Raw genomic sequence first — 21,029 nt, 5'->3', positions numbered from 1 at the left:
TAATTTAATAAAAAAAATCCCAAAAAGGTTTTTTTTTCTGCGAATGTTCTGAAAATGTAAACATTTCAATAAAACTAGTACATATATATTTAATTATTTATTAAAACGGAATTTGTTTTAAATTTTAAAATGTATCAGTCATCTAACATTATATATTTACTGTTTATAGCAAAACTCTACTACAAATATATCTAATTATTGAATTACAACGTAAATATAATAGACTTTTAATATGAATTTACATAAATTAATATGAATATAGATATAGAAATATTTTAAGAAATATTTTTTTAAAACAATGTTGATCTCTCGCATATAATTATTTTTAAAATAAGTAAGTTGATAGTGTGAGGATATTATAATGCAGTAAATATACTATAGTATACACTATACAAATATATGTATAGTTTTATCAGTAAAAGGAAGTAACAATAACGAAATTAGTTCTCTTTGTTTTGTATTAAATAGAATTTTTATAAAGAATTACAACTTGTTAACAATTAAAATTATAAGTTTATCACATTGAAAGACGTTATAAGTATAACTAATATTCAATGTAGGTATCACATTTATATTGTAAAAATTTTACTACAAGCAAAACATTAAAAATATTGTTAAATTATAATAATAGACTTTATATATATCTATCAAGGTCGATTTTTGCATACATCAAGAATAGATTATTTAATATATCTTATTTATCAAAACAATTTGATATGTCAAAATTAATACATTGATAATTTACTGAAATAATAAACAAATCTTAAGATGGATATTATAAAGTTTGTTAAACATTTTTCATCCTCGTTCGAAAGACATTATACAGAAAATATATTAAGTTGTCAGTCTTAAGATCGGTCTATTATTCTATTCATAATTTAAGTACAACAGGTACAAATACTTACAGCTTCAATTTTATGAATTAGGAAGGTATAAAAACATTTATATATATTTCCGAACGCTTACTCTATAGATATCTATTCTATGGTTCACTCTATTTTGGTCGTTTTAAATAAAGCTATGAATTTGATAATTATTTAGTAGATAATAAAAAAGGGTTAAAGTTAACATATACTACTAACTATAAATTTAAAACTATTATAAACACGATATGGTAGTAACGTATTTTTTCCTACATTCTCATAAATATAGTTTACAAATTTTCTACATCTAGAAACAATGAAGCAATTCTTTATTTGAATCTGTTTAATAACAATATTAGCTATAATTTATTTTTGATAAAGTTTTATGTTGCGAATTAAGCTAAATAACTAACTATTGATCATTAATCTTAATGATATAGGAAGAGAAAACCAGATAAACATAAGTATTGCCTGCCTAATTGCCTATATATTTTTTTTTAAAGGTGTGTAAAGGTAAAGTAAAATAAGTAAATTGGTGTCAACTAGTAAATCCTTGATATTAGTGTCATAGCCGTAGCGGCATGAAACAGTTATGGTGCGTATAATAAGATGTTTCTGAATGCGTCGTGATGGCGACAGTATCCAAGGTATCATGAAATAAAACTGTTTTAGAGCTTTATATGTATGTACATATATATCTATATATTAAAGGTAGGTACCTAATAAATTATATTTCAGCAATAACATTTCTTCATTATTATGTTTTTCTTAAATATATACCTATGTATATCAATAGAGTTCTACATTGTTTCATCGAAATTATTTTAATGAAATATCTACACTTGAAGCAGAATTATATCATGTATTTATTATTTTTTGCCTTGTAAATATTTGTGACATTGTTGCCTGTCTAGGCGTTAATAATAATTTATTTTATTAAAATTTTGTAGATAAAAATATTAAAGCTTGGGATTATTTTAATATATATATATATAATAATTATTCCACAATTAATATTTAAATAAATATAGCAATTATTAAAAGCAGCTACTGTTCCTCTCGATTGTTTAAACAAAGGCATGATTTTTTTATTAATTTTTATACGCCTTAGTTAATATAAATGTTTATAATAAATTTTAGTTAAGTAAAGTAGAAGTTTGTTTTTCTAAAAATGTCTATAAGTGCATTGTGTATTATTTATGTGTATTGGTAGATTTTTATAAGCAACAGATAAAATTCTTTGCGATTTGAGTTAAATGATTTTTATATATCTTGACTAGAACAGTTATGAGCATCCAAGGATCTTGGAGCGACTTCTTCATATGGCGTTATGTGCGCGGAAGCCATCTCCCTTGACACACGTTCAGCAGCATTAAGCACACGTATAAGGTTCAAGCCGGCCAGCTTCTTCAAATCCTCTATACTCCAACCATCCTCCATCAATTCAGCAAATAGAAGAGGATAAGACGATACGTCTTCCAAGCCTTGTGGTGTGCTAAAATGAAAATAAATATAAATTACACTAACTTATAAAGACAAAGCTTTTAATATAGTGTTAATATTTTTTGTACTCATGTCATTCCGCCAATAAAATTATAAATAATATCAATTGTCAGGAGGAAGAAGATCGCCGGGATACCATATTTAAAAAAAATAGTTCTAAAATTCGAACTTAAGATCTTTTACATAAAAATAATTTCAGGCCCAACGTGTTCTTCAAATAATACCTAATTAATTAAAAAAAATAACAATAAAAGACTTGACTTAATGAGGCAAAAGGAGATTATATTATTATTAGGAAATTAATTAACTAAATTCAAAGTCTGTTTAAATTCATTTAATTAAGCATTCTCGCTTTTAAGAGCTTTACGTCGAAACAATAAAAGTTCTCATAAACGTAATCGTCTCGGAAATCTATGATATATCTATATATGTATGTACATACAATGGAAGGCAATGTGTAACTTACTAATTGATTCCATCATATCCGGCACCGAGTCCCACACTATCCACCCCGGCGATGTTACGTATGTGATTAATGTGTCCTGGAATTATACGTGCTGGTATTATTTTAGGGAAGATTAATTGAATAGCTTTTATTTACCAATGACAAATAGTTCATTTCAAGGTTTCAAATTATATTGACTGATATTAAAAATCATCTTCACGCTGTATCCCGCACACAGTAGGGTAGGTAGAGGGAACCTAGTGTTAAGACACTCCGTTCCCCACTTTCTGCCGAATTCTGGAGGCATTGCATTGACACCAGAGCGAAGAGATGGAAATATTTCACTTTCTCGAGTGGGGATCGAACCCACAACCGTCGCGTTGCAATCATAACCTAGTGCCGCTGCGCCATGACGGCCCCAATATGCTGATATTACTCGTATAAAAATATGTAAGATTCACGACAGGTACCTATAGCATCTTGAACGGTGGCTGTATCCCTGCACGTTAAGAAGGAAGTATAAAAGTTGACCATTATGACTCCTTTATTAGAAGCTAATAACCTTAGCACACTGTCTGGTACATTGCGAGTAACATTGCATATAGCGCGAGCAGACGAGTGTGAGAACAGGACCGGAGCCCGCGACACAGAGAGCGCGTCGCGCATCGTCCGCTCGGACACATGAGATAAATCTACCAGCATGCCCAGTCTATTCATTTCTTTAATTACTATCTGGAAAAAATACGTTAGCTTGGGTAATATTGTATTAAATAACACGATTTATAAATTAGTGGGCAACGGAGTGTCTTAACACTAGGTTCCCTCTGCCATGCTGTGTGCGGGATACAGTGTAAAGCTTTATCATAAGATATAATACTTAACGACTCTATTACATTACCAAATTATACTTATTTTTGTTTATGTTAAACGTTTTTAACAACATTTTATTAAATAATTTTTGCTTACCATTCCTATTTTCATATTATCTATTTAAAAGAATAACATTGACAAGTGTTCTTCCAGCACCTTTCATAGTAGGCAATAGGCATACGGAAAATAATATAGCTCTCGTACTGGCGTTCAAAAAACTCGAAAATGCTTCTCATTAAGCGCTTTAAGCCATTCATTGCACCACTTTGAATGTGAAAAAGTGTCTTTGAGTTTAAAGTGGGAGTAATGTTTTTTGTAAATATTTGCTAGTGGAAATACGTTTAAGTTTTTAGTTAGGAAATATTTATTGTGTTTCGAATAAACTTTATAACGATATTCTTATACGAATATTATTACTAGCTGGGTAATTCGAAGACAAAGTAAGTATCTAAATTAGATATAGAATGAAAATCGCTATTAAATTGAAGCTGAGCATGTTGTAAGAGGTTTTAACAAAAGAAAAATATTACGAAAAGTATCGTATGTTAAACAAAGAGTGGTTTCGCGAGCTGCTGGAGTTCGTACAAAGCGCAACGTTGCAGGATATTTGTTATTATAGCTCTCTCGCCCACTCGACATCTCAATCTTTATGGTTTTTGTTTGATTACCCCCTGTAATATTTCCTTCCATTTCAAAATGTTAAGTGTATATTCTAAGTATATTAAAAATAGAGAGAGACGTAACGCAATAAGGTTAACAATGGACGTACATATTATTATTTTCAAATGTAATTTTAATGTGGTTTAGATGTGATTCACGCTGTATCCCGCACATATCAGGGTAGCCAGATGAAACATGGGAACCTAGTATTAAGATACTCCGATCTCATTAAGACACTTCTGTTCTCCACTTTTCTCTGAATTCTGGAGACATTGCATTTTGAGTGATGGAAATCAAGGTGGCGTTTGGCCTCGTTACCAGAACGAAGAAATCAAAATAAATAAAATTTCTTCAAGTGAGAATCGAATCTGCAACTTGTCACGTTGCAGTCGCAAGCTTGTGCCCCTGAGCCAAGACTAGTCTCAAAATGTTTTAATTTAAGAACTTATATTTATTATATTGCAAATAAATAAAATGATATTGAAATAAAACAAGAGAAATGATATAGCAACATATTTCCCGATACATACTTTACCGAAGGGTGATAATCCTCCTCTTTGGGCGGATTCAGGTCGATCGGCCGATGCACATTCGGCCCAAGGCGTATCACAGGTGGAAGTTAGCGTAAGATAGCGAACACCGACTTGATATAAGGTCCGAAGAACACCTAAACTACCCCCTATAGCGTGTCCTCCTTCTACACCCACCAGAGAGCAAAGACGATGATTTGCATGAGCTGTTAAAATATCTGAAAAACGTAATAATATACAACAAAAATAAAAAAAATATACAAAAAAGGCTTAAGAAGCACCATTACCTATATATATTAGAGATTATAAGCTATTGAAGAGATTTTGTTAATTATTCTAAATCGTCCACCTCTACATGTTATTAAAGGCAACCCTTGTTACAAAAGGGTTTCGGCCGGCAAAAGAGGTCCGCTGTGATTTGTTCTTGATATTAGTAGGTTAGATACCTACTATGTGTACATACTTACTAAGATTGTGTTATCAAGAAAATATATTTTAATGGGTACCTTGTCTTTATATGTTTTGGGTCGAGTAAATAAGTAAAAAAAGTATAAGTACAAAAGTAGTATATATACAAGAATAATATCTGGAATACCAAAAATATATATATATTTTTAAAATTTCTCAAACACTTAACGTGCAAAGGCATTCTACGCTGGCAGCTTGATTTATTATAACACTAATGACTATTCTGAACAAAGCAAAAAAACATAATTTTGCTTTAGTAAAATTCAAGACGATAAAATTAATTCAGTTTAGATTTTTAAGAGTTAAAAAGGCCTTTTATATGCTAATCTGCAAATCGTAAATTTCATCAGGCTACGGCGGACGGAGAGGTGGTAACGAATAAGAGGGCTTATTTAATATAGCAAAAAATATACAAATATATTAAATATACTTACGACAAATAAAACTAAGCAAATAACATAAAAATTAAACTACAGTTACACAAAAAAATATTCTGTTCATTTAGAATTGCGAGAACCGGATGAAAAATGAGCCAATATCTTCCATCATTAAGTAAGGAAAATAACCCAACAGTGGCAGCTAATTTCTTAAGTAATTTATGGAGCCAAATAATCTTTATATATTTATAAATCTTGAAAAAGTGTGATTACTTGTCATCTATGAGGAATATTTGTGACAATCCCTAGTTTTATGAAGTTTCATGATTTGTTAACCAAATCAATTTAAGCCTACTAAACCTAAATGTTATAAGTAATTTAAGTTTAGTTTTAATTAAAGTTTTTTTTTTTTTCATATGTCATTAAAAATATATATTAAGGTTATTCTAAGGCTAACTTACCATCAGCAGAAGTGCAGAATGTTAATTGTGGATGATACTTGTCCGTCAGCCTCTGTATTAAGTCTATTTGTTCAAAGGTCAACTGCACTGCGTCCCGGTGCTGCGCGTCGCAAGGCACGTACGCAGCCCAGAACTAAATATTTTTTTTAAATATTTTTACTACTTTATAATATGATAATATACTTTTTTATTCATATAACTTTTTTATTATCTTAGCATAACTCGAGGTTTTATGAGACTCGGGTATCAAGAGCCCGATTCTCAAAATAAATTTAAAATATCTTATTTTGTTTGTTTTTTATGAGCACTCAACAAAGGGTGTAACGTCAATCAGTTGCTTAATAACTATTGAAGAGAAATTAAACAAAATCTTAGCATTATTAATTGGTATTCTAAAATTTCAAAAGTAGACACTAAAATAGATAGTATGCAAGTTAATCCATTTCGACGTGAAATAATACACACTGACGTCTGTATCTGACAAAATACAAAGAGGAGTACTATATTTTTACTCGTAGTTGATTTGAAGCCATGCACGAATTGCATTTCGAAGCCGCTTCGGAATATAAATTCGTATGCTTTGTTCACAGTGACATGTAATAGAAAACGTGATAGTCGCAAAGTTAAAGTACTTTTTGATGATTTGCTAAAATGTTTGTCTCTGATCAAATAAGATTATGGTTTGCCTCACCTGAGCTGCAACACGACCATGTTTTAAGCGTGGCAGATCTGTGTGACTCCAAGAACTCGTAGCCCAGGGCGATATTGTTCGCAAGTCATCGTCGAATCTGATTTTTTTAAATATAAAAATATGTAATTAATTGTTAGTCATTGGGACATAATATTAAACTTTTAAAATTTCTACACTTGAAACATGTTGGTAGTGAAAAATTGAGTTTTTATGAGTATGTGCCAACGAGACGAAAGTTAGGAACTTACAAAAGTTTGTAACCATCTGCGTCGTTGCTCTATCAACAACACTCTTTAACATCGCTTAAAATTTTAATTAAAAAATTTACATTTTTTTGAATAATATATATTATTGATTAGTAAATACATACATATATCTATGTATGTAAAAAATAATCTTTTGTTTATCATCGGAGACATCAATAATATTGAAAAAATAAGCTAACAATTTTCTCGACGTCTGATGTGTAATGTAACTACATCCTCCGTAAACAGAGAAGACTCGTTATTTACAGACTATTAACACGCGGTGATTAGGTTTTTGTTCAGGTAGCTACGGCCGGCCATATATAAATATTCAATTCAATGAATGCTCCACAAATTTCATATGAATGTTATGATTCTTTTGTTCCACATTTTAAGATGAGAGTTAGTGTTAAATTTATTTGGTAAAAACATTTTTGTTAAGTCATTGACAGTTCCCTGTTGTTAAATAATTTTATGCATACATGAAATTTATAAAATAATGTAGACATCTTACTTGAAATCCTTGATTTTATTGTGTAAAAATTTCCTTATATTCCATGGTAAATCATTATGGCCATCTATAAGCGGGGTGTCATGAAGAAGTCTCTCGGCGAGGCGTAGACGTTCGTGCAGAGGCGCGCCAGGCGGAGCACGCAAGGCCAAGGGTCCCGCTACACACGCCGTGCCGGCCACTAGCACCAGTATAGCAACACAGCACCAGCGACGGTGCCAAGCTGACACTCCTGGGCATAAAAAGTTTACTATCACCTCGGTTTATTATATTATGCACGAGATAGAGGGTAAAGAATAGCTAAACCCATTCAAAGTTTTTACATTAATCTCGTTGCTACTTGCTAAACTTGTCTATTTTATTTACATTAGATAATAATAAGAATAATATTATAGTTAAATATATTTACGTATCCAGCTTAGCTCAACAGGCAGTTTACATACAAATATCTGTAACTATTATGTAAATATGTTTCAAATATATTATATTTTAGACAGCACATATATCACAGGCGATTTAGGTCATAGCAATACTAGTCGGAAGCTTTCCGATAATCTACTTGTCAAACTCAACATTACTAGATCGGTTTGGTTGGAACTTATAGACGGGTGAATTGATAACATTATGAAACATCTTGCTTAGAATCTGGCAAAATTGGCAATGGGGTAGGACGAAAGTCGATATATTTAGTTAGATATTTAAAGACACATTAGGTCACTAAGTTTTATAGTTAGAAGAAATAACCTTATATATATTTATAAGTTAGTAATTCTACCATTAAAGTTTAATGATTTCTCTTTTTTTTTGAGCTACACTGTATTCCGCACATCGCTGGGGTGGCCGAAGGAATTTGGAAACCTAGCGTTAATATACTCCATTTTTTTTAATAGAAAAGTATCCATTAAGACACTTCCGTCCCCACTTTTCATCGAATTCTGGAGGCATTTGAAATAAAAAGGCTAAATATTTTTTTTTTCTCGAGTAGGAATCGAACTTACAATCTGTCGCGCTCTGCTCCCCAGTGTATTTTAATAGCTTTTACTTGGCTGGAGCGATTCAATGGAAACCAATAAGAGCTATTTAATACACACATGATACTTTCTAAGTGGCCGGTTACATCGAAACGCTTAATGTGATGCCCTAGTCTTCATAAGCTTCCTCGATAAAAAGACTATCCAACACAAAAAGAAATTTTCAATGCGAACCTATGCAACTTATGCTTTAATTTTATAATATTATAAAATTTAGAGTATATTATGTCTATTTAAAATAGATAAATATACCTGAAATTTCACACTTTTTAATCACAGTTAGTGAAAACAATGCCTGCATATTGTGAATAAGAGCACTTTAAGCACATTTCAATCGTACTTACTAGTATTTCCTCAAATTCATTGCGGTTTTTATTTTAACGTGAAACATTATCCGTAACCGTGTATGTTTTTAAGAGTGAAAAGCGAAAGAAAAGAAACATCCAACTTTTTTTCAGCCTAGTGTCCTTCAGTAACACTCCGCCCCCCACTTCCCGAAGGATTCTGGAGGCATCGTTATGAGAGGCGGAACTCAACACCGCGCTTTGTCTCGACACCAGAGCGAGGAAATGAAAAAGGAAATTTCGAGAATCGAACCCACAATATGTCGCGTTTACAGTCACACTCTTGTCGTAACCACCACTAAATTGACATTTCTCTAGCTTACATGAATATAACGACATGAGCTGTCATTACCTACCTTTACCTGATGAAAGCAATGTCAGTGGACATCGAGCGAGCGTGGTTAGGTTTAAATGCAAACGAAGTTGCTGGGGGCAACTAGTATTCTTTTGAAATTTAAACTCATTTTCCACGTTTGTTAAGACGAGATAAGTAGAGAACTTAATATTAAATAAATCCAGTACCTATTTTCCGCTAATTCATTGGTGCTGGGAAACGCTATCTCACACAGACAACGGTCGTTGGTTGTCTGACGTCACGAAATTAACAGAACTTTTTCATTAATAACTTATTTTAACAGTAACAAAGTTATTCGTAAAATTTCATAATTTTATAAAATCTGTAGTTGTAACTAAAGATACCATGTGTAGTTACATAAAATTTGTGAAAATAGTTTTATTTTAGTTTTAGTTTCTAATGAACTTTCAGTTATATCTTGCGGGCTTGGGTATTATGATTTTCATGCTATAGAAATTCATCATGAAAAATATATTAAATATGCGGAGAAAATAAATGAATATTTTTTTGCCGCTATGCCTGTTCTGTATGTACCAGGGTAGGATGTTTGTCAAACATAATATTACGAGATTGGTTTGGGTGGAACTTATGGATGTTGCAATTGATAATTATATTTGAAACATCATGTTTCAACAACAACGACCAAGGAGGGGAATCCTTTAGCAGTTGGCACACGTAGCTCCGGCCTGCGACGGTTAAGGAGCAATGGGAGGTTCTAGTATTATCGATACCTACGGCCTACGTCCGAGTCTCCATTAGGGCGGCGTACCCGTAAAAGATTTTTTTCACGATAAAAGAAATCTCCGTTCCATACGTAGCGTGTTGAGAGAATATGAAAATGAAAATAATTTAAATATAATAATTTCTTTGGTAAAAATTGAATCCACAACCATCGCGTGTACAGTTTGATAAATTAATAATTTATTTGTCACTTATTTTAAACTCTAATAAATCAACTATTATATATTTTTCATACCTGATTCTTGCATTATTCCTATTTCATTTTTGTTTTATTACAAAGCTATTTTTAAATTTTGTTAGTTAGTTAGTTTATCTATTTCCATCACTTAACACGCAAGGCCTCGAAAAATTCGGCGGAAACTGGGGAACGGAGTGTCTTATCACTAGGTTCTCTCTGCCCACCCTGTTGCATGCGGGATGCAGCGTGAAGCTATTTTAATTAGTTTAAAGTTTTCATTACTTACGTGAAGAATTTGCAGTTGTGGTAGAACTGTGACTGGTGGTCGATGTGGTCGGCGGGAGCCATTGTGCAGACTTACAGGCGCTACAGGCTTTGCGTTGTGATCGTTCTGTTACATCTGGTGCTGGAGCCGGACGTTTCTTGCCCTGTTAATTTATTATATAACGTTAACTATTATTGTAACTTTCTTACATATTAGATATTGATACATATAAAAAACTAATACTTTTGAGTGTCTTTTTTTAAAGTGTCTAAAGTGTGTAGAGTTAAAGAAACTGCTGCTAATAGTGTTTTTATGTAGCTATAAAAGATACATTTTTAATGTACTGTGATAGTATACGATAAAAATAAGAAAAGCTAGATAAAACTTTAGTTTCGATAAAATCTAAGTGCTATGTAATGGCTTTTAAAATACCAAAAATCTCTTGCTCATATATATCTTATACTTGTATCTCCATTCCACTTGGGTCTCTTTTGTCTTTGAGAAGTGTTAAAGATAATATTAAAGGAAATAGTTATACTAGATATAATAAATGTAAATAAATACTGAAAAATGCTTAAATAAAATATTCTATTTTTTAATATTTGGTTAAATGTAAATGAACTTACATGTGCGTCATAAAATATTGATTGAATTCTGTCATGACTGGAACTGCAAGTACAATGAGCGTGTGTTGTCCTTGGTGCCCTTCCTACTTTATCAGTTTCAACAAACGTTTGCGCCTCATCAACTAATTCATTTCGGATGTTCCTCGAAGCGAATGCATTCTCGTCTTGTGACCATGATTCTGGTACGCGATCTCTGTACCGGTCACTTGGAAAGTCATTGTAAGATAGCTGTCTTCTTATACTCCTGCATCGACTTCGATTATCAAGCGTAGAAAATTTGATGAGAGGTGCATTTCTTACCAAAATTTCATCATTGACGCAATTACGAATTTTGCTACTTTTCTGTATTGTACTCATGTCAGCATTGCCGTTCCGGAGGCGATCGAAACACTGGTCGATATTTGATGAAAAATTTTCATATGTCGTTATATTGTTTTTTAAATCATCTTTTGTTTGCATACTCGAAGATGAAAAAATACAATTATGAGAGTCCATCTTTTTATGAGATTTATCTACGAGAGATAACATTGACAACCTTTTGAGTGAGTTCGTAGAACTTGATGCTATTTCCGAAAGTTGTAGTGAATTTTGAGGTTTCTTACTAACTGCTTCACCTTTAATCTTCTTTAAATTTGACAATTTTCTTTTTATTTTCTGAACTAAAGTATTTGTTGGATCGTATGAGATAAATTGTTTTGATATGTAACTTGAAACACCAATTGTTTTACTTTTATAATGTTTCCTATCGAGACTTCTATGGGATCCAACAGCTAAGCTACTACGTCCAGTATCTCTCCTTATTCTCTCTATGTCGTATATATTTAGGGTGTGTCCACGCTGCTTGACTGAGTCTCGATAACAATTCAAGTAGTTATTTTGTCGAACATTACAATTACACACTAAATCAAAGTTCTGTTCAGATATCGGTTCATTAACGCATTGCCTTTGCGAAGCCAGCGCCAAGCATGCTTCACAATCCACTCCAAGTAATAATTCAAGGCTTGTGTTTCGAATAAATCCATCACTGAAAGTTCGTGATCGAAAGTGTGATCCATGTTGATGGCTATGAGAATCAAAGTCAGAAGGGCAAGGACCCTCGCCTGGGGAATGAGAAACTTCAATATTCTCTTCGTCCATCATAGTAGCTGCATCTCTATTTACTTGAATAACACGTGGTTGGCGAAATACTTTGCTGTCACTCCTAACAGAACATCGTGATGGCGATGGCGACGAGCGCTTGAAGCCATCCACTTGAATCATGATCGCCTTTACATGAATGGAAGCATCCTATGAAACCAAAATTTATTTATAATATAATTATATACACAATTAAAAGGTATATTTTGTAAATATTTGTTATATTTTTCATAGAATAAGATATATATATTTAGTTTAAGTAATAGAGCGGTTAAAGTGATCTTTAAGTTAATATTTTTAGTATATAAGAGTATTCCCGTAGTGACAACCTTAAGGGTTTAAATAGATGTATTAAAAGATAAATTAGACATTCCCCTTCCTTCCGGACCGCTGAGATGATCAGACGTGTGCAAAGTCGTCTCCATAATCATTTCTATTAAATATTAACTATATATTAGCTAGTTATCCAAAGTGCAAAGTATTTTAAGTGCAACTAAACTAGATTGAAAATCATTTGACGCAACTGGATATCACCGAGAACAACGGCGCGTGAGTACTACACAACCAACACACTGCATCTCCCTCACACTCGGCGCGCAAGCTCAGGCTGTGTGAGATAAACATGCAGAGCTCAAGTTAAGGTTGACGGAAAGCGCTTCTGTACTCAATCCTCGCGACCGACCAGATTACTGAGACCTCCCTTGTGTTTTCTACATATTTAGTCAAATCATCTGAGTTGTAGATTCTAAACAAAATGCCAGTTGACAGGTCGCCTCCACCACAACAATCATTGCCAAAGCGCGTGGTACAACGTCAGCGTAGTGACTCCGAACCAAACCTAGGCGACAAACAAATAGAATTGGAAGTACTTAACGTCACCACTCGGACAAAACGTAAAAGATCGGGTGATGATTGTGGCGATGCTATACACGAATGCATGAGTGAAATAAAGCAAATGTTTTTGGAGTTTACGACTCAACAGGAGCAAAAAATTGAAGGAATAATTGATTCTATAGCGGAAATCAAACAGCAAAACAGTGAGATTCGCTCCTCTGTCGACTTCCTCTCTAAGTCCTACGATTCCCTACTGGAAAAAATACAAACGTCGGAATCTGATCACCAAGCAAACCTCGACTACATCCGGGCCCTAGAAGATAAGTTAGAAAAGGCAGAATGCTATAATAGGGCTACGTGTATAGAAATCAGGAGTATTCCTGCACCGAGTCATGAGTTTAAGTCCCAATTATTAAATACAGTGATTAACCTCGGCAAATTGATAAATGTGAACATTCAACCCCATGAAGTTAGAGACGTCTTCCGCACACAACGTAAAGGATCAGAACACAAGCCCATCATCGTTGACTTTACAAGTGTTATAATGAAGGAAAAATTTATTCATATGTATAAACAGTTCAAAAAGTCTTCTACACTAACCACTGAAACACTAAAAATGCCTGGTCCAATAAAACCGGTATATGTATCAGAAAATCTTTCAGCAAAAATAAAAAGATTGTTTTTCCTGACACGAGACTTCGCAAAGACGAACAATTACAAATACAGCTGGACATCTCATGGAAAAATCTACCTACGTAAAACCGATGGCGCCCCTCACTATTTAATAAAAGAAGAAAGCGACCTGGGTAAACTACCAAAGTGACTAGTTCCTCAAACTTCAAATAAACGTCACTGCAACTTTAGATCATCGTTTTTACGTTCCGAAAACTTCTTCACAGACAAGACAAAGTGTCTTACCTTTGCTCCAAACTCAGCTTCCCTCCCTCCTACATCATTTAACCTGGTCGCTCACGTACCGTCTTGTGAAGCAAAAAGTGACTGTGCCTGTATGAAGATTGTTTGTGAATCCAAAATCAAATATCTCGGAGTCTGGATTGACAATCATCTTTCTTGGAAAGAACACTTAAAAGTAACCACAAATAGAGTAAGAAAGCTTATGTACCTGTTCAAAAAGCTGCGCTCAGTTTTGGACTTCCCTACGCTTAAAATCATATTTTTTGCTCTGGTACAGTCAGTGGCTGGATACTGTATTGCAGCCTGGGGCTGCGCGGGTAAAGTAAAACTACTCGCTCTCGAAAGAGCGCATAGAGGAGTTCTAAAAATTATGTCCTTTAAACCAATATGGTTCCCCACATCCGAGCTATACAAAGAAATAAAAGTTTTAACAATAAGAAAACTGTTTTTATTAACAACTATACTTCGCAAGCACGCAGAACTGCCTTATACACATAACCCCAATACACGCAGAACAAATCAACCCTGTACAACAAGATTATGCAAAATGCAACTCGCTAAACGACATTTTCATTTTTTTGCCCCTGTGCTGTACAATAAAATAAATAAAATATTGAACATGTATCCCAACACGTTACTACAATGTAAGCCACGAGTGACTGAATGGCTTCTCGGTCTAACCTACGATGAGACCGAAGACTTGATCGCATCGGTTATATGAGTATGATACTTTTACTCACACCCATTGAAGAACATGTGCACAAACAACACACACACGCACGTACACACAAAACTACTCACCCACAAACACACACCACACACACCCACACACACACACACACACACACGCACACACACACACACCACACACACACACACCACACACACACACACCACACACACACACACCACACACATACAAACATGCACACAGGAATACTATACAAATTTAATTTATGTATGTAAAGTTGTAAAATTAAAATAAAGATGAAAGGGAATATTGTGAACCCAATCCGAAGGTGGGCGTTAATGACTGCGATACAGTGTTACACTAATGCAGTCACTACCGAACACAAAGTTTATGATTCTGTACTGTTTTTCCCGAAATAAAGAATTTATTATTATTATTATAATGATTATCCTAAGCACATCACAAACTCTAAATGCGCAACGGAACTGAAATATAAATGAAACGCGTTTTTAACCTTTAGTTTAACATAGACTTCATTAAAAATAGCTTTAAAATTCAAATTACTCTGGACCTTAACTTTTGGAAACAAAATTTAATATTCCCGAAAATGAAAATTGGTCAACGCAGTTTCCACTTAATTTTTAAAAAACTTTTTAATGACACGCAACACATTTGGGTATAATATTATAAAAAATATATAATACTTGAGGAAAGGTACCTATCTACTTACATAAAATACATATACCTACATAGCTAGCGGTCTGTACGGTCGATCGAAAAATTTTACGAGAATGAGAATATAATTAAGCTTTTCATATTAATTTAATAGTATGCGCGATGTGTTTATTGCTTAAGGTATTATCATAATGACTAATGGTATTCAGGTGGTTAACATAATCATACAGTACTAACATAAATAAATACTTGTTTCGTATAGCAGCTACATAATAAATGTCCTTTATGTTGGTATTCAAATATTTGCACATTCAGGATTTTAATTATAGTTGTAATATTGTTTGTAATTTTATTAAATCAATTAATAAATAATAAAATAAAATAATTATTTAGTTATGGTATAATTGCATTTTATACTTACATATAGCTATGTTTTCTTAAAAATACGACTAAAATATATTAAACTCCAAAAAATATACACATATATGTCGACTAATAACAGCTATTGCCATAACAGTACCTACGTATTATTTATAAGAACATAATGTAATACCATATTTTTACATTACCCCTTAAAGAGACATGCATCTACTGTTTGCATTGGCTTTGCTTTGTTTATTCAAGAAATGTATACAAACTCACATGCTGAATAGTCTAAAAGATAGAATGGGGTACGGATTCTCTACAAGAGGCAGAGTCCGTAATGTTATTTAATATTTTATTAAGCACTAGCTATCCGTTCGCGGCTTCGCCCGTTTGAATTACGCGCTACGCTTTTATTATATAGAGTAAAACCGTGATAGTTGTTGCACTTTTCAAAAAATAATATATTAAAAAATATGTATATTTATTAAGAATATATATAGTATAATATATATATATATATATAGTAATATATATGTAGTAAGCCTATTTTTGTAAATATAACCTATAAAAAGTCTCAAAACCTACTGTTTTCCTAATTTTATGGAACCTTATTTAATACATCTTACATAGAATCCAAATCGATTTCGATTTTTAAAATTGTTATTCTCAAAATAACTACGCTAATTTGCGTTAATTATTTGTTGCAAATCAATACAAATTGTATAGATTTGCTATTTTTAAATTAGCATTTTAAATTTTTAATATCTATTTAGTGTCTCTTGTAATTTTTTCCTCGTCTTATTGTAATAATATTTATATTGTTAAACAACAAAAATTGTAACTTACTTACTTATCTTCAGAAATTAGGTATATGTTTTCCGACTTTTATTATGAAGTTTTAAAGGAAAACTATTAATTCATCATCCATAATTTTTGCTTAGCTTAAAGGGTTTACGTAGCGTGAAAATGGGAGATGCTAGAAACTTTCTCAAGCTTCCCCATTTTTGTAATTTTTTTTACAGTTACTTCACTCCTGTTGGCTACGACGGGGATGAAGCGTGCAGTTTAAAATAGCCCAATAGTTTTTTGCAATGTATTAAATAAAAATAATTACAACGGGTTATGCTTAAGAAATGGACATATTCCATCTTGGACTTTTTGTAGATCTTTTTGGGATATACAATTCCGTAGTACATTTTTCCGTTACATACTTTTTTTTCAGGTATACGCTGTATTCCGCATATAGCAGAGTAAGCAGAGGGAACCTAGTATTAAGACATTAAATTCTCCACTTTCCACCAAATTTTCGAGGCATTGCATGTTGAGTGGCGGAATTCAACGCCGCGCTTTCTCTTATTACTAGAGCGAAGAAATGAAAATATTAATTCATTCCCCCGACCGGGAATCGAACGACTAACCTCTTATTATTAGTATTTATAAAATCATAATATATAATATGTTTTTTTTAACAAGTATGTTTTATAGAAAGGTGAATCACCAAAAAAATAATCAAAATAAAAGATATCTAAAAAATATGATGACAACGTAAGAGTAACAGAAGGTTTAGCTTTCGTTTAATACGTCGGTGTATTGTTTGGGCATGTCCGACCATCATTCCATTAACAAAATAATGGAAGTGTCTACTGCGGTGAGAGTAAAATGTAGGAAAAGATTCGACAAAGGTAAGCAGTCATTTGTTAGCGGAGGTAAAGCTCACTCAGTCAGAAAAAAAAACTAAGAGGAACTGGTTAAAAGATTCTGAGAGTACTTGGTTGATGTGTTTATTTTTTATGTGGCGATTGATTGATAGATATGATAGGATACGATGATATGATGTCAAACCCTAACAAATGAGAATAAGAAAAATCGGGAGAGGCTTTTTTATTTATATTTTATTTACAAATTTACTATAACAATATTTTTATATTTGGAACATATAATAATATAGTTACTTTAAAAACATTGAAATAGTACGTATTTGAATGTTATTCAAATACATGTGGGCAGGCAAGGTTTGAGGCCAGCCGTGGCGCAGGGGCACAGAGTATGACTGTAAATGCGACAGGTTGTGGATTCGATTGCCACTCGAGAAAGTGAAATATACCTATAATATTTTCTTTTCGTCGCCTTCGTGTCGAGGCAAAGTGCGGCGTTGAGTTTCACCACTCAACACGCAATGCCTCCAGAATTCGGCGGAAAAAGGGGAACGGAGAGACAATAGGTTCCCACTGCCTACTCTGCTGAGTGTGAGTGCTTGGGTAAAACTATGGTTATCACTGTAGGGATATGTATTCAATTGAGAAAATAAATAATAGTATAGGACAAATGGACGAAGCCGCGAGCGGGTGGTTAGTTATTAAATAAAATCATTTATTAACAACATATTCCTTTTTAATTTAATTTAATTTATTAAGAACAGAAGGCACCATCAAATATTTTTATGCAAGAAAATAAAAGACTAAAAGTTATTAGGTTGGCGCTTTTCAAGAAATACATATTTCTTATGTAATGCGGAGTTAATTAGCATATCTATAAAACAAACAAGTCGCACAATGAACAGTATTTCTGTAACATTCATAATAATCTATAGAACGATACTATGTTAAAACCACTAAAAAATTGTAGCTGTATATTGTATATATTTGCACATAAACAATTCGGTTTTGGTGGAAAACGGAGAATCGAGGAAAATGGAGAATCAGACAAAAAGAACATTCGTTCTCTTGCTACAAGTTCAATCAAGTTTCAATCAGAACGCGTGGTATATAGAATGATGGTCATAAGATCCACACATACGATGTTGCGGGCAGCCACTAGTATATTTAAATATAATGTAGATAATACTTTTATGACAACTAATGGTTGTAAGATAATTAATCAATGAGAATACATTTTCTTTGGATGTCTGTACCTATTTAATATTACATTCGTCCTATATTAGTTTCGTTTTCATCAATTTCGGACAGGGAGTGATTGATGGTTTCGTATATTTATCATCCTTCAACCCACCGAATTGATACTTGGATAATCATACCATACAAATAGAATATAATAAACAAAGGTGTGAATGTAAAAGCATTAGATATGTTTGTATAATTTGTGGTAAATATAAATGAATTAAAATAACGATACTACATTAAATTATATAGGTATATTATACTTAAGATATTTGTTTTTATAATGTTTAATTATTTTGTTTTTATGTCTTAATACTATTTCCCTACTTGCCTATAACGATATGAAACTAAGAAAAAAGAAAAACATAAGAAGAATGTATTAGGAACGTAAGGTTCAAAATGTGACACTATATATTTATGAAACCCACAAATAAAAGTTAGTCAAAATTGAATAAATCAAACTTACTACTGTCGAATCATTTGTTTGATTATTATACTAATGGTTCCAAAGTAACTTAAAAATATAAAAAAAATTAAACTTTCCAAATATAGTGAAAATATAACGTTAATTTTTAAGTAAGGAAAATGCTTTTATTTTTACTTTTATCGAATATTGGATTTCATTTGCAATTGAATCTATATTTTTACTTAACACTGTTAAATAAAACAAAATGTAATGGATGAAAAATATAAAAGTAAGAATGTGTAATGAATTTATAATGAATCTCGCGCAGAAAATTAAGCGTAACGTGTTCGGAGCGATGAATTGTGAAAGCGGGAAAATGTGGTTTTTGTCTGTTAAGGAAATTTAATTTAAAAGATTGGATCGTGATCGTAGGTAGGTACTAAGAAAAGAACAATAAATAAAATACGTAGATTTTTATATTAAAGTATACATTTAGCTGTGATAAAGATTCACAGTAAATTATTAAATTTATTACTTTATACAATTACCAAAAAGTTCCCTTTTAGAATATTTAAGATAGTAATTTTAGTTATTTAGTATCCATGTAATATTTGAATATTAATTTTCAATAAACGGGTCAAGTTTGCTAGCGACGCTTTTATTACAAACAAATACGTCTATCCAAGCTGCTTCACGTTATTGGTCTTTTAATTACACGAGTATATTTTAAAGCTAATAGTATAGTTTATTAATTAATGATTAAACAAAATGGTTTTAGTTTTTGATAATTTTAATTTGAGTTAATACTAAATGAAATTGTATGTAATACAAAGACATACAGTTAAGTTATTTCATATATTATTCTGTAAAATGATTAAAGACGAATAACTTAACGTAATATTTCAAAAGATTAGCTACCTTTTGATACATATCAATTTTATTTATGACTTAAATATGGGTTTTGAAATTATTTTTACGTAAATTAGGAATAATTAAAATAATATATTTTAAAATACTTACTCTATAAAACAACCAAGCACTGATATATCACGACAATATACTCTCAATATATATCTCGATATTTTTCGTTAAATATCAACATGACATTATCATCGCTTAAAATGGAAAAGGGATCTATTAACGGCATGCTTTAAAATAGTTTTATCAGAGGTATACCGTAGCACGGCGCGTCGCAGTACAGCGAGAGAAAGGTTACGATACCGTAGCAACGAGCTACGCTGTACTCGTATGGGTCCAGGCGGGACGAGCGACCGCGGGGAGCGCGTGGGTTGCACTGGTTCCGCTCTCCGCTGAGCGACTAATCCATACGAGGGCGGCCCGGAGGCTGTGCCGGGGCTGGCGGACCGGAGGGCGGCCGGGCGACGAGCGCCGACTGCCGCCGCCGCCGCTGTACCCGCCGGAGCTGTAATTTCGAAGCGCGGGCGGCCGGTCACCACAGCCTTGTGTTGACACAAATTTAATAATGTCACAAAGGTAAATTTCAGGGATTGTGCAGTGACATAAGTAACATACTGCGACGGTTGTGCTGCGTGAAAGTGATGTCCCGTTGTGAACCAAAACATAATTTACGTTATCAGTTTTCACACACGACTAGTATCAGATTGTTAATTGTAGCCATAGTTCATTAATAATTATAGAATACTAGAAAAAAAAAAACAAATTAAGTAATTTTATTACTAGAATAAAATGTTATATTGCAGATATTACACCTATAGATATATACGAAAAATATTTGTGCATTTTATTTTATTATAATTTCATTTCTCATACACACACACTTGCCTAATGTTAAGACACTCCGTTCCCCAATTTCCGCCGATTTCTGCAGACATTGCGTGTTGAGTGGCGGAAAAAATGAAAATTTTAAATATTTCATTTCCTCAAATGGGAATCGGACCCACATCCTGTCGCGTTTACAAATAT

General features: G+C 32.6%; 2 protein-coding genes across 3 annotated transcripts; one reads left to right on the top strand and one right to left on the bottom strand.

Moving 5' to 3' along the window:
• Window positions 1-88: 88 nt before the first annotated feature.
• Window positions 89-20,476, bottom strand: LOC146541434 (uncharacterized). Of its 2 annotated transcripts, none has more exons than XM_085185739.1 (10): window positions 20,106-20,476; window positions 11,165-12,451; window positions 10,560-10,701; window positions 7,628-7,856; window positions 6,869-6,965; window positions 6,178-6,310; window positions 4,872-5,089; window positions 3,282-3,543; window positions 2,833-2,908; window positions 89-2,358 (listed from the first exon to the last, which is right to left on the bottom strand). In XM_085185739.1, exons 2-10 carry the CDS (start codon window positions 12,422-12,424, stop codon window positions 2,127-2,129), a joined length of 2,649 nt encoding a protein of 882 aa, XP_085041865.1. In that variant the 5' UTR covers window positions 12,425-12,451; window positions 20,106-20,476; the 3' UTR covers window positions 89-2,126. The 2 variants fall into 2 exon arrangements, with proteins under 2 accessions (XP_085041865.1, XP_085041873.1); XM_085185747.1 differs by having other exon boundaries at window positions 20,262-20,476.
• LOC146541435 (uncharacterized) lies at window positions 13,056-13,958 on the top strand. Its single transcript, XM_085195259.1, has one exon. The coding sequence runs from the start codon at window positions 13,056-13,058 to the stop codon at window positions 13,956-13,958; it is 903 nt and encodes a 300-aa protein (XP_085051385.1).
• Window positions 20,477-21,029: the final 553 nt, after the last annotated feature.

This window comes from Heliconius melpomene, chromosome 1, assembly GCF_056956725.1.
Source record: "Heliconius melpomene rosina isolate 202511_hmr_F chromosome 1, ASM5695672v1, whole genome shotgun sequence".
In the NCBI taxonomy this organism is placed as follows: Eukaryota; Metazoa; Arthropoda; class Insecta; order Lepidoptera; family Nymphalidae; genus Heliconius; species Heliconius melpomene.
Note: the sequence above shows the minus strand (reverse complement) of the source record. Positions and strands in the feature narration are given on the sequence as shown.

Excerpts from the sequence above, each read along its gene's own strand:
- LOC146541434 (XM_085185739.1), bottom strand. The coding sequence starts at position 12,424 with ATGATTCAAGTGGATGGCTTCAAGCGCTCGTCGCCATCGCCATCACGA. Across the intron at positions 7,857-10,559 it reads CACAACTGCAAATTCTTCAC|GAGTGTCAGCTTGGCACCGT; the intron begins GTAAGTAATGAA and ends TTTTATGCCCAG. Across the intron at positions 6,311-6,868 it reads ATGGTCGTGTTGCAGCTCAG|TTCTGGGCTGCGTACGTGCC; the intron begins GTGAGGCAAACC and ends AAAAATATTTAG.
- LOC146541435 (XM_085195259.1), top strand. The coding sequence starts at position 13,056 with ATGCCAGTTGACAGGTCGCCTCCACCACAACAATCATTGCCAAAGCGC.